The following is a 12,031-nucleotide window of genomic DNA, read 5'->3' as shown; positions in this document are numbered from 1 at the left end:
GCAGGTCGGTCGCGGTCGGCGGGCGCCGTGCAGGGGCGAGGCTATGTCGCGGTGGCAGCCCGGACGGGCCGGCGGGGCCGGGAGTAACGGGACGTCGCCGCGGAGCTTCCCCCGGATACAGTGCGGCCCGAGCGGAGGCTGCGGCGCCGCCCTCCGGTCCTGAGGAGCCCGCGAGCCCCGGAGTCCGCACCGCCTTCGCACCGGCACCGGCGCCGCCCGGCCCGGCCCGGCCCGGCCCGATTGAGCCCAGCCAAGCAGGTGGGTGTCTGGCTGTGCCCGGCGCCGGCTCGGGGCTCCGGGACTACGGCCCCCAGCAGGCCTCGCGCCGCCGCGCGTGCGCACCCGACGCGCTGCCCTCTGGGACTTGTAGTTCTCCGCGGACGGGCCCTGCGGGGTCGGGCGCCCACTCGGTTCGTTGGCGCCCAGAGAAACTAGGTGCACCTGTGGAGACCAACGGGGGAGCCTGTGGGTTGCCCCTTCCCCCGCTAGGGGCCGCGTCCAGGTGACCGCCGGCCCGAGCCCGACACACTGCGGTTCCCACCCCGGCCGAGAAGGCGGGCCGCTGCGGGGCTGCAGGAGTCACTGCTCGCCGCGGGCTCAGTGACCTCATGGAGCAGGGGAGCCTTTCCGTCGCCTGGGGGGTGTCGAGGCTAAACCGGCAGCCCCAGGCTGAGCAAGAGCCCCAAGGGCCCCCAATGCAGCCGCGGGACTTGAGGGGGTGCAGGGGGCGTGGCTCAGGGGCGGGGCTGTAACGTGCAGCCTCCTGTAACAGGACTTCCCCGCCCCCAGCCTGGCCAGCCTGCCCGCTCCACTTAGGGAGGAGGGTTGAAGGAGGAGCTCTGGGGGCCAGGTGCCCACTGACTGTCCCGTCCTCAGGCCGCACCAGCCCCGACGAGCACAGCACCCCTTCGCCAAGGACATGAAGCTGTTGGAGAATTCCAGCTTCGAGGCCATCAACTCGCAGCTGACCGTGGAGACTGGTGACGCCCACATCATTGGCAGGTGAGGCTGGGGCTCTAGGGACAGTATCTCAGGTGACACAGTGGTGGCCGCAAGCCCAGTCCGCAGCATGACGTGCCCTATGGCCTGCTTGTGCCTGTAGGATCGAGAGCTACTCCTGCAAGATGGCGGGGGACGACAAGCACATGTTCAAGCAGTTCTGCCAGGAGGGCCAGCCGCACGTGCTGGAGGCGCTGTCCCCGCCCCAGACCTCGGGCCTCAGTCCCAGCAGGTGAGCCAGGTGGAGCCTGCCGTGCCCGGCTGCAGGGCAGCCGCTGCTGACTCTTCTCTCCACAGGCTGAGCAAGAGCCAAGGCGGCGAGGACGAGGGTCCCCTCAGCGACAAGTGTAGCCGCAAGACCCTCTTCTACCTGATCGCCACGCTCAACGAGTCCTTCCGGCCCGACTATGACTTCAGCACAGCCCGAAGCCACGAGTTCAGCCGGGAGCCCAGCCTCAGCTGGGTGAGGGCCGGGCGGGGGAGGGCGCCCGCAGCCCCACCGCCGTCCCCACTGCCCCCTTCCCGTGGCCCCCCCCTGCCCAGCCCCCACTGTGACTGCTCCAGGTGGTGAACGCCGTCAACTGCAGCCTGTTTTCTGCCGTGCGGGACGACTTCAAGGCTCTGAAGCCGCAGCTGTGGGACGCGGTGGACGAGGAGATCTGTCTGGCCGAGTGCGACATCTACAGGTGGGCGGCGTCCCTGTGGGCACCCCAGGCGCATGCTGGGGCGCCCCTCACACCCCACCCGCCCCGCCCCCAGCTACAACCCGGACCTGGACTCGGACCCTTTCGGGGAGGATGGCAGCCTCTGGTCCTTCAACTACTTCTTCTACAACAAGCGGCTGAAGCGCATCGTCTTTTTCAGCTGCCGTTCCATCAGGTGGGCCTGGGCGCCGCCCTCCCCGACACCCCCTGTGGGCCCCGTCGCAGCCGAGGGGTGGGCGGTCCTAAGACTGGCTCCCCCATGTGCTGCAGCGGCTCCACCTACACGCCCTCGGAGGTGGGCAACGAGCTGGACATGGAGCTGGGAGAGGAGGAGGAGGGGAGCGGAGGTGGCGGCAGCGAGGGCGCACCCGAGGGGACCGGTGCCGCAGAGGAGGACAGGTGCCCATGCTGGTGGCGGCCGGGTCCTTGTTGCCAGGCTGGGCTGGCAGGGCGGGGTCTCCTCTGGGTTTCCCCACTTACCGTCACCTGCCTCTGCCCAGGGTCCCCGTGATCTGTATGTGAGGGGCAGGAGCAGAGGCCCCAGCTTCACCCAGCTTCAACAGGCGCCTGGTCCTGCCCCGGGACGGCCCCAGGACCTCCCCAGCTGCCGGCGGGGGCCTGGCACAGCCACAGCCGCACAAGGCCGTGCCCACCTAGCCCTTTGGCTGCAGCCTGTGGATGTCCACTCACCCCACTGGGTCCTGTTGTCCTCCCTTGATTGGACGGGCCAGCACAGGCCTGCCCCGGAACTGACACAGCAGGGGCAGCTGAACCCCAGAGTTTATTTTTGTATTTTGTACTGGGCCAGGCCTGGGTCTGTACACTCCGGCCCAAAGGGCCCAAGACCCGGCAAGCAGGCCCCAGTGGTCATCCACCCAGGCTTGGGCTGCCCGGCGCCCGCCTGGACCCCTTTCCTGCCCGCCGGGCCGCGTGCACTGAGTGTCACTTTGCTGCAGCTCGTTTGTTTCCAATAAAAGTTTCGTGACTTACCCGGAGCCTGCTCTTGCCGCGCGCGTGGGGGCGGGGCGGAGGGGGGCGGGGCCGGCGTCGTCCCGTCACCTAGCAACGGCGGCCTGTGGGCTGTTGAGCAGCCTTGGCCTGGACCCTCCGCGTAAATGGAGCCGGAAGTGGTGGGTGCAAACGTTTCCTTCTCGGCGGGAGACGGCAGCCTGGCGCAGGACCCGGGCCTGTATGACGCTGATGGCTGTGACATCCCGGACCCGGGGGTGCCCCGGGAAAAGAGCGGTGAGCGGGCTGGGCCCAGCCGCCCAGGGGCTGCCGCCGTGCCCCCTCCCAGCGGGCCTGGGGGCCCTGGCCCCCCCCCCCCGCCGGCCCGCTGCCCAGCCACGGCGTGACAGCGCCCCGCCGCCCCCCGCAGAGCCGTTCACGAAGCCGCTCCTGGGCCTTTTCACCAGGAGCCGTGGGTGGCAAAGCAAGAGCCTGCGGGACCGCGCCCGCACCCTGTGGCTGCTGCTGCGCGTCGGCCTGCGCAGCTACGTGGAGAAGGTGTGCTCTGCTCAGGGCCTCCGCTGCCCCCTTTCGCGTCCCCTCCCCTGCACTGGCCGCTGGGGCTCTGGGCCTCCCCCAGCAGGTGCTCTGCCCCAGCTCCGCCCCATTGACCGCAGGAGAAGAGAGAGGAGCTGCGGGCCCGGCGCCTGACCCACGGGCTGGAGCCCCTGCGCTGTCTGGCGGTGGCGGCTGGCCTGAGGGCCGTGGCGCAGGACCTGGCGGGCCAGCGCTTCGTGGTGCTGGATGGTGCGGGCGGCCTGCACCTGCACAGACAGGACGGCTGGATGCTGAAGAAGCTGTTGGCTCCTGTGGCCCTCACTGGGCTGGCGGCGGTGGGGGCCCCACTGGGTGCAGTGAGCCGCTTTGTGGGCTGGGGCCCCGTGGGGTTGGCCATGCTGCGGCCTGACCTCAGCCTGCTGTGGCTGAGCCAGCCAGGGGCGGGCATGGTGGCGGGCCATGAGCCCACATGCTGCCTGCCGGTGCCCTACCTGGGTCTGCTGGTGGTGGCAGAAGCAGGCGGCACCCTGGCCCTCTGGAAGTTCCGTTTAGGGGGCCGCCGCCTGGTGCCATGTGGGTCACCCTTACAGCCACCACCAAGCCTCCCAGGGACACTCACGCGTCTGGCTCTGGGACCCCCGGCTCCCCACCATGCCACACGCTGCTTTATGGCCTATGGCTCCTCCGTGCTCACCTTTGATCTGCACACCTGGGCTCTCACAGATGTGCGGCGGGATCTGCACAAAACGTGAGGGGGCTGGGGATGTGGATCAGGTGATCTGGACGGGGAGGTGGGCCTGCATGCAGTGGTGCTCAGCGCCCCATGCCTCCCCTGTGCCCAGCACCATCTCCGACCTGGCGTACTGTGGGGAGGTCGAAGCCATGGTGACGGCGTCCCGGGACAGTACCGTGAAGGTCTGGGAGGCTGACTGGCAGATCCGGATGGTGTTTGTGGGACACACAGGTGCACCAAGCCACGGAGGCTCTGGGCCCTTTGCCCCTGCCCGCTCCCCCGGCCCTTTCTCCCCCTCCTCTTCCGCCTTGAGCTCTGGGCATTCCTGAACCTCCACCCGCCCTAACCAGACTTCTGACTGCTGGGCAGTCTGGCCGGAGGGCTCCTTCCCTTGATCCCACGGAGTGACCTGCACTCTCCCTCAGGCCCTGTGACCTGCCTGGCAGTGCTCCCGAACTCGGGCCTCCTGCTGTCAGCCTCCCAGGACGGGACCTTGCGCACGTGGGACCTGCAGGCTGCTGCGCAGGTGGGCGAGGTGGCACTGAGCTACTGGGGTCACGACGGGCCCTCAGGGCTGGTGAGCAGCCTGCTGGCCCCTGCCAGCACCGGCTGGCCAGTGATGTCCTTGCGTGCCAGCAGCGTGGAGCTGTGGCGCCTGAGCGAGCTGTACTCACTGCTGGCGCAGCTGTCGGCACCCATCCTCCACCTGCAGGTTGCACCCACCCTGCCCACACCCTTGGACCCGCCCCTGCCCACGCGGCTTGTCTGCGCCTGCGCCGACGGCTCGGTCTACCTGGTGTCTGTGGCCACCGGGAAGACGGTGAGCGCGCTGCTGCTGGAGCCCGAGGACCGCGCAGCCGCGGTGGCCTACTGCCTGCCGTGGGAGGCCCTGTGGCTGCTGACGTGCGCGGGCCACCTGGTGTGTGCCAACGCGGCGCGCTGCCCCATGCGCGTGCTGCACCGCGTGCCCGCGCCCCCGCCCCCCGCGCCCCGGCCCTGCTCCCTGCACCTCTACAGCCACCTCAGGGACGCCAGCAGCGCGCGCGCCTCCTGGGAGATGGCGCACCGGCAGCGGGGCGAGCTGTGTCTCGGTGACAAGGCCGGGCCCTGGGAAGACAAGAACCGGTGGGTGCCGGGGCCGCGGAGGGCCGGCGGGCGGCGGCGGGCCCGGCCAACGCGCTGTCGCCGCAGGTTCCTGCCCGTGGTGGGGCACACGGACGGCGCGCTGGCGGTGCTGGCGGGGCGCGCCCCGAAGCCGGTCTTCCGCGTGGAGGCGCACGGCCCGGGCCCCGTCACGGCCATCGCGTCCACCTGGAGCAGCGTCGTGTCCTCGGGTGGGTAACCCGCCGCGCCCCGGGGCCCGCCTGGGAGGCCCTGGCGCCGCCCCGCGTCCAGCCCGCCCGCGCGCCCGCCCGCCCGCCCGCCCGCAGGAGGAGACCTGACGGTGAAGGTGTGGCGGGTCTTCCCCTACGCGGAGGAGAGCCTGAGCCTGCTGTGCACCTTTGCCTCCTGCCACCCGGCCACCATGCTCTGCGCCCTGGGGCCGCGCGTCACCGTGGCCTTCGAGGACCCGGGCAGCGCCACCTACGGCCTGGCGCAGTTCAGCCTGGACCGAGGCCCCCGCTGCGACCACCGGCCCCAGGACGACCCCACAGACCACATCACAGGTGACGGGCGGGACGGCGGGCACAGCGGGCGCCACCCCGCGCGGGGCTGACCCTGAGCCCCGCCCCCAGGCCTCTGCTGCTGCCCCGCGCTCAAGCTGTGCGCCAGCGCCAGCCTGGACTGCGCGGTCCGCGTCTGGACGGCGGAGAACCGCCTGCTGCGGTGGGCGGGGCCGGGGCGGGGCCGGCGGGGGCGGGGAGGGGCGGGGCCGGGCCGGGGCGGGACGGTGGGGGCGGGGCCTGGAGTGGGGCCGGGCTGGGAGGGGCGGGGCCGGGGCGGTGGGGGCGGGGCCCGGACGGGGCGGGGCGGGGCCCACGGGCAGCCGGTCCGGTTTTCTGACCTTCGCTCCCACCAGAGACTAAGGCTGGGCAGGGGAGAGGGACAGAGAGCCTGGCTCCTCCTGTGCCTCAGTTTCCCACCCTGTGAAGCAGGGACTGGGACTCTCGCCCCGACGCCCCCCAGGCTCCTGCAGCTCAATGGCGCCCCGCAGGCCCTGACCTTCTGCAGTAACGCTGGAGACCTGGTGCTGGCGATCGGTTCCCGCCTCTGCCTGGTGTCCCACTGGCTCTACCTGCCTACGTCCTACCTGGTGAAGGTGCAGTGGGCGCAGGGTGGGCACGTGGGGCTGCTGCGGGCAGACGAGGCTCTGCACAGGGCTCCAGGCTGCTTTTCCCCCTCAGAAGCTGCACGAGGAAGTCCCTGAAGTGGTGGATGACCCTCCACTGCCGCTGACTGGCCAGGAGTCGCTGCCCCCCGCCCAGCTGCAGAGGCTCGCTCACCTGCACGGGGCGGCCAGCCTCAGGTCTGCTGCAGGCCTGCCCGCTGTCCTGGGAGCTGCCCCACTCTTCTGGGCCTCGCCCTGGCTTCATGAGGTGCTGGCTGCTGGCCCCTCTGGCCACCACTCTGTGCCAGCCTGGCACTGCACTCCCGCTGTGTGCTGGACCCTGCCAGGAGCCTGGCCATCCTGGGCCCTGGGCCCCACTCTGCCCGCTACATGGGTAATGCACCCATGACCCCACCTCTGTGCCTCCCTATCTGTCCCCAGCACAGCCTTGCCTCTGGCCCACCGTCGCATGGTCCCCCACTGCCCGCCCGTGCTGGAGGAGGTGGGTGCAGACTCAGGTCCCCAGTCCCAGTCCTGTGCTGGTGTGGTGGCACGTGGCCAGGCAAAGGAAGGACTGACTGACCCCACCCTCACCCCAGGACCTGAAAGCCCTCATGGCACGGGACCATGACCTCCAGCAGCTGAGGTGGAGCCTGCTGACCCCCAAGGCCCGGGGCCCGCTCTCGGGGGAGCAGCACCGCGAAGCCTTTGAAAACTACCTGTATCTGATCTATGGTCCCGGCCTGCTGGTGGGCATGTGGTCACCCCAGCCCAGCCCAACCCCTCCCTTCCCCTGGGCCACTGACCCCTGGCAGCCTCTCCCTGCCGCCCCTGCAGGGCATGCATGCTGGAGGGGAGCCCCACCAGGGCAGCTCTGTGGATCTCGTGGGGGAGACCGGGACCTGGAACGTGCACCCCGTGTCCAGAGCTGCCCTCAGTCTCAGGCAGGTGGGATTCTGCCTTGAAGAGCAAACAGTGCCAACCGCCAGGCCCCGCCAGGACCCAGGGGCCCTGTGCCAGCGCCTGGTTCACCTTCCCGGTGTCCTCCAGTCCAGCCCACCCACTTACCAGCCGGTGCACAGCCAGGCCTCCCAGGTGAGGCCTCAGCCCTCCGGCCAGGCCCTGACCTCATGATCCCGCCCACCCCTGACTTCTCCCCTGCCCCAGCTGCTGGCCAGATCCTCCCTGAGCTCCTGCCTGGGGCTGAGTCTGGATCTGCAGCTGCGGGAGGAGCGGCACAGAGGGAGGACGTACACTGTCCCAGAGCCACCAGCCACACAGCTGCAGCACAGGGTGAGGTGCTTGGTGGGGTGCGGCTGCCCAGGGAGGCCGGGGCTGGCTCTGAGCACCTGTCCCGCCCGGCCCAGGTCCCCCTGCTGCTGAAGAGACGGCCCCAGGAGCAGCTCTCCCAGCTCCGGGGCTTCTTTCCCGCCACCATTGAGTCCTACGAGGTGAGAGCCCCCCACTCTCCATAGAGGCCCCCTTTTCACTTTGCTGCAAAATTTTGTGTCTGAACCTGACCCACAGGCCACACCCCTGCACCCCCTCCAGTGTCAGTGTCCTTGCAGCTCCTCTCTGTAGGGCTGCCACTCCTGGAACAGACCTCTGCCCCCAGGGAAGGTGCCGGTGGGCGGGGCCCCTTGGGCTAGTGGGGCCAGGGACCAGAGCGGATGGGGCTGGCCCTTCCCTAGTGGCCCTCTGCGTGCTCCCTGAGGGCACTCTGCTCTGGGACTGGCCCTGGGCCCTTGGGGACATCTAGCGGCTGGTGGCCACCCAGACCGCCCTCTGTAGCTGTGGATACCTCCCACCTGCCCTTTCTGGCTTCTAAAAGTTGCCATCCACAGGCCGGAGTTTCCACTCTGGCAGACCTGAGGTAGGCCCCGGGGTGGGTGGAGGCCTGGCCCCCCAGCCTACTCTGCTCCCCCCACAGTGCTCCAGGCCACCCATCTGCTTCCCCAGCTATGTGCCTAACTCGGTGGTGCTGCAGCGGATATGGCCGCAGGGCAAAGTCAGCGGCCAAGGAGCCCTCACGGAGCTGGCGAGCCGCCAAGAGAGCAAGGCAAGGGCCATGGGGCGGGTCCTCCCCCAAGGGAGCCTAGGGGTCTGGGGGCGAACTCACGCCTCGGCCTCCTCCGCAGAAGAGGAGCAAGGACAGCCTCTGGCTGCCTCTGCACAGGCGCCACACCAGGAAGTGGCCCCTGAAGCTGATCCCGAGGGCGCAGGCATGGGAGGAGCAGTACCTCTCCTGGTCTTCCGGCTCCCAGAGCCCCCCCAGCCAGCTCTCCGACCTGCTGGAGTCCTTGGAGCCGGAGACGCCAGTAGGGCGGGCAGCCCGGGGTGGGGCCGGGCAGGGGGTTGGGGCGGGCCAGGCTGACCCCTCGCGCGCCTTCCCCACCAGCCCTCTGAGCTCTTGGTGGAGTCCTTCCCGGAGCGCCAGGGCCCCCATGACAAAGTGGCGGTGGAGACACACTTCCCGCCCCGGCGCCTACTCAGGCAAAATCGCTTCCGGCACCTGCCCAGTTTCCTGCATTTCTTCGCCATCCAGAACTGGTTTAAAAAGTTGTTTCCCATCTTCACGCTGAAGGTGCGGGCTACTCGGGCGCCTGGGAGATGGGGGCTGGCGGCAGGAGCTGGCGGGTCTCGGCCTCAGCGCCCTGCCCCTGCAGATGTACCCCGAGGGGGCCACGCCGGGGGGCCTGGCCTCCCTGTTCCTGGACCTGCTGGAGGGCGTGCCCTGGACTGAGCGCGTGCACATCCTGTGGGCGCTGCTGAGGCTGATGCCAGACCTGAGCCGCCAGTTATGCAGCCGGCTGCAGGACATCCTCATGCGCCTGCTCAACCTGGACCAGTACCCCAGCCTGCAGGTGCGCCCCGCGCCGGCCCCATCCCGCGCCAGCCCCCCCCACCCCCCCACCCCCTCCACCCCGCCACCGACCACTGTGCTCTGGCTGGGCCAGGACCCCACGCAGAGGCAGTTCGTGATCCTGGCGCTGCAGCTGCTCCTGGCCTGTTCCCTAGATGCCAGCGAGGTGGTGCTGGAGCTCATGGCCTACTTCCTCTGCTCACCAGCCTCCTCCTGGTGAGTCGGTTCCACAGCCCTCCCTGCCTGCGGCCCGGAGGCCCCTGCTAAGCTGCCCACACCTGTCCCAGGTTTGAGCTCAAGAAGCTGCTGGATGGGCTGGGTCTTAAGGACCCACAGGGCTTCCTGTTCAAGGAGATGATGAGCTGGGTGCAGGCCCATGACATCCACTCCAAGGCCTCGCTGCGCAGATGCTGCCGCCAGAAGCTGGAGGACATGATGACCCGGCACCTGAAGGTCCAGGTGGGCAGAGCTGGGGCCTCCCCTCAGCCTTCCCCAAGCCCAGGGGAGCCCTTGCCTGGCCTGTGCCTCCTCTTGCCCCCTCTCTCGGGACCCTCGTGCTCCTGCCCTGGTGGGGGTCTGCAGTGTGGGTTCAGCCTTGGAGCCAGGGCCTGCTGCTGTGGGGAGGGCAGCCCCGGCCTGGCAGGCGCTTCCTCCACCGGCCCCTGTCCTGCAGATGGAGCTGCTGTCCCCCTCCACAGCCAGGCTGTCAGACATGCTGGCCCAGGTCTCCCAGCCCTTGGCACTGCCCGCTCCCCCCAAGGAGACCCTGTCGCAGATGTCAGGGGTCTCTGGCACGCCCGTGCACGTCTCGGTGACACCCTCAGTCCACTCTGGGACCCCCTTAAGCATCGCCTGGAGGTCTCCGATCGTGGGCTCCCCCGGAGAGCCGGACTTGGCCACCCCTGAGCCCCAGGCCGAGCAGCTGGTCCTCGCGCTGCGGCCCTGGGCCACCCGCCACCGGCTGTCTGAGATCCTGCTGCCCTTCTCCGCCCTGCCCGGGGTGCTCCTGCGCGCCTCCGCGCCCGCCGTGCTGCCCGGGCGCGCGCCGCTGCCGCTGGAGCGCACGGAGTGGTCCCGGGCGCAGTGGGTGGACCTGAGCGCCATCGATGCCCTCAACTTCTTCTGCGAGCAGCGGCGCGGCCAGCTGTGGGCCTCCCTGCAGGAGGGCCCCGAGGGCCCGGGCCCGCCCTCAGACCGCGGCCTGCGCCTCCCGCAGACGCCCAAGGCGGTGCTGCCCCAGCCGCCCCAGCGCCGGTGCGGCGGGCGGGGCCCGGGCGGGGCGGGGCGGGGGGGGGCCCGGGGGGGCCCGGGGGGCGGGGCCCGGGGGGGCCGGGGCTGGTGGCCGGGGGGCCGGGGGGCCGAGGGGCGGGGCCGGCGGGGCGGGGGCCGGGGCCCGGGGGCCCGGGGGCGGGCCGGCCTGCTCAGCCCCGCCCGCCCGCAGGCGCCACCCCATCCCGCGGCTGCAGGAGGGCCCCGCCGGGAGGCGCGCCGGGAGGCCGAGCGGTGAGCGCCCGAGCCCGGGGCCGGCCCTCGCGCGCTCGCGGCCCGCGCGGCCGCGCGCTGAGGGGTCGTCCTGCCCCCCCAGGCCAGACGCGGCCCCAGGACGCCTGGCGCGCGGACCGCCCCCTCCGGGAGCTGAAGCTGCCCCTGCCGCGCGTGGACCTGCGGCCCTTCCCCCCGGACTGGCCCCGGCCGGCGCGCCCCCGGCCCCCGCGGCCGCTGCAGCCCGCCCTGCAGCGCTACTTCGTGCCGGCGCGCGCGACCCCCGGCCCCGCCGCGGCTGCCCGCCCGGGCGCGGGGCGGGAATAAACGCGGAGACCAGCCCAGCCCGCCGCCCCGTCCGCTCCCCGGCCTGCTGCGGGGGGCGGGGGGCGCCTCTGCGGGCGAGGCCCGGGCGGGCCGCCCAGACGGGCCGAGGCGGTGGCCACAGGCCCCGCCGGCTGACCGGGGCGGCCGGGAGCCCGGCCGCCTTTGTGCTGGAGGGGGGAGGCGCGCGGGCCCCACCTTCTTTCTGGAGAGGAATAAAGGGGCGTCGGACCTCAGCGTTGCCAGGAGCTCTCCCGGAGGCTTCTCGGAGCCGGTCTCCCGCCTGGGTGAGCAGAGCCTCCCAGGTGACGCGCTGGGCCGCCCTCACGGGTGGTGTCCAGGGGGTTTGAAGCCTGGAGTGTAGGAAGCACCTCAGAGGATAATTCTAAAAATTAGCTTCTTCGGGACACGGGACACAGGAGGACACGGTAGACACTGTCGCTTCCGCAGTTCTCAGCTGGGGCCGCACGGTCTCGCAGCTCAGGCGCTAGTCCCGGTGGGCCAGGTGAGGTGTGGATGCGACCCCGAAGCTGTGACCTTGGGGCCTCCCCTGGTGGCGCAGCGCCAGTTTGATCTCCGGCCAGGGCGTGGGTCCCACCAAAAAAATAAAAAATAAAAAAGCTGTGACCTCCTAGAAGGCACCGCAGAGCAGTGGCTCCAGCAGAGGAGGGGGGTCGCCTCACAGCATCCACACCCATTGGGCCAGAACGGGCTGGGGTTACCTCTGCCTCCCATACAACACCCCGGGGAGCAAAGGGAGCCCAAACTCAGGAAAGGCTGGCAAACCAGCCGTTTCTGGAATACGTATTTTAAAATTTTTTTAATTGATCTCAATAAGGCACAAGACTCAGCAGGGAAAGGAGCCAAAGGCTCATGAGGAAGAGAAGACCAAACTGATAAGAACACACAGAAGATATTCAGCTCCATAGGGAAATCAAAGAATTTATTTGGGGGGGGGCTTCCCCTGGTGGCGCAGGCGGGTGAGCGCCGCGCTGTGAAGCTGTCTGCAGCCTCTGCAGCACCGGTTCGATCCTGGCCGGCCGGCGAGGGTCCCACATGGCGCGGCAGCCGGCTGCTCCCCTCAGCAGTGTACTTTGTCCGTCTGCCTGTTCTGTTCCCTGCTCTGTCTCTGGTGAATCCTCTCACCCTCC

At 70.3% G+C, this 12,031-nt stretch overlaps 2 protein-coding genes across 2 annotated transcripts; both read left to right on the top strand.

Annotated features, from left to right (window-relative positions):
* Nucleotides 1-203: 203 nt before the first annotated feature.
* On the top strand, nucleotides 204-2,651 carry MAF1 (MAF1 homolog, negative regulator of RNA polymerase III). The gene is made up of 8 exons (XM_084229353.1): nucleotides 204-258; nucleotides 877-1,002; nucleotides 1,103-1,231; nucleotides 1,297-1,462; nucleotides 1,564-1,685; nucleotides 1,759-1,878; nucleotides 1,974-2,102; nucleotides 2,204-2,651. The coding sequence occupies exons 2-8, from the start codon at nucleotides 920-922 to the stop codon at nucleotides 2,223-2,225; spliced, it is 771 nt and encodes a 256-aa protein (XP_084085479.1). The 5' UTR covers nucleotides 204-258; nucleotides 877-919; the 3' UTR covers nucleotides 2,226-2,651.
* Nucleotides 2,652-2,818: 167 nt separating this feature from the next.
* WDR97 (WD repeat domain 97) lies at nucleotides 2,819-10,883 on the top strand (the record flags this gene model as incomplete). Its single annotated transcript, XM_084229638.1, has 24 exons — nucleotides 2,819-2,948; nucleotides 3,082-3,209; nucleotides 3,329-3,957; nucleotides 4,052-4,173; nucleotides 4,368-5,276; nucleotides 5,373-5,609; nucleotides 5,679-5,769; nucleotides 6,070-6,202; nucleotides 6,288-6,409; nucleotides 6,653-6,713; nucleotides 6,811-6,960; nucleotides 7,049-7,159; nucleotides 7,262-7,306; nucleotides 7,379-7,504; nucleotides 7,579-7,662; nucleotides 8,142-8,270; nucleotides 8,350-8,529; nucleotides 8,610-8,795; nucleotides 8,878-9,075; nucleotides 9,169-9,290; nucleotides 9,362-9,533; nucleotides 9,748-10,328; nucleotides 10,516-10,577; nucleotides 10,660-10,883. 24 exons carry the CDS (start codon nucleotides 2,819-2,821, stop codon nucleotides 10,881-10,883), a joined length of 4,932 nt encoding a protein of 1,643 aa, XP_084085764.1.
* Nucleotides 10,884-12,031: the final 1,148 nt, after the last annotated feature.

Source organism: Talpa europaea (genome assembly GCF_964194135.1).
Source record: "Talpa europaea genome assembly, chromosome: 3".
NCBI classification, from domain to species: Eukaryota; Metazoa; Chordata; class Mammalia; order Eulipotyphla; family Talpidae; genus Talpa; species Talpa europaea.
The sequence above is the reverse complement of the archived record's forward strand: the minus strand, read 5'-3'. Positions and strand labels throughout refer to the sequence as shown.

Coding starts and splice junctions, on each gene's coding strand:
- MAF1 (XM_084229353.1), top strand. CDS start 920: ATGAAGCTGTTGGAGAATTCCAGCTTCGAGGCCATCAACTCGCAGCTG. Junction 1,003..1,102: donor GACGCCCACATCATTGGCAG/GTGAGGCTGGGG, acceptor TTGTGCCTGTAG/GATCGAGAGCTACTCCTGCA. Junction 1,463..1,563: donor GGGAGCCCAGCCTCAGCTGG/GTGAGGGCCGGG, acceptor TGACTGCTCCAG/GTGGTGAACGCCGTCAACTG.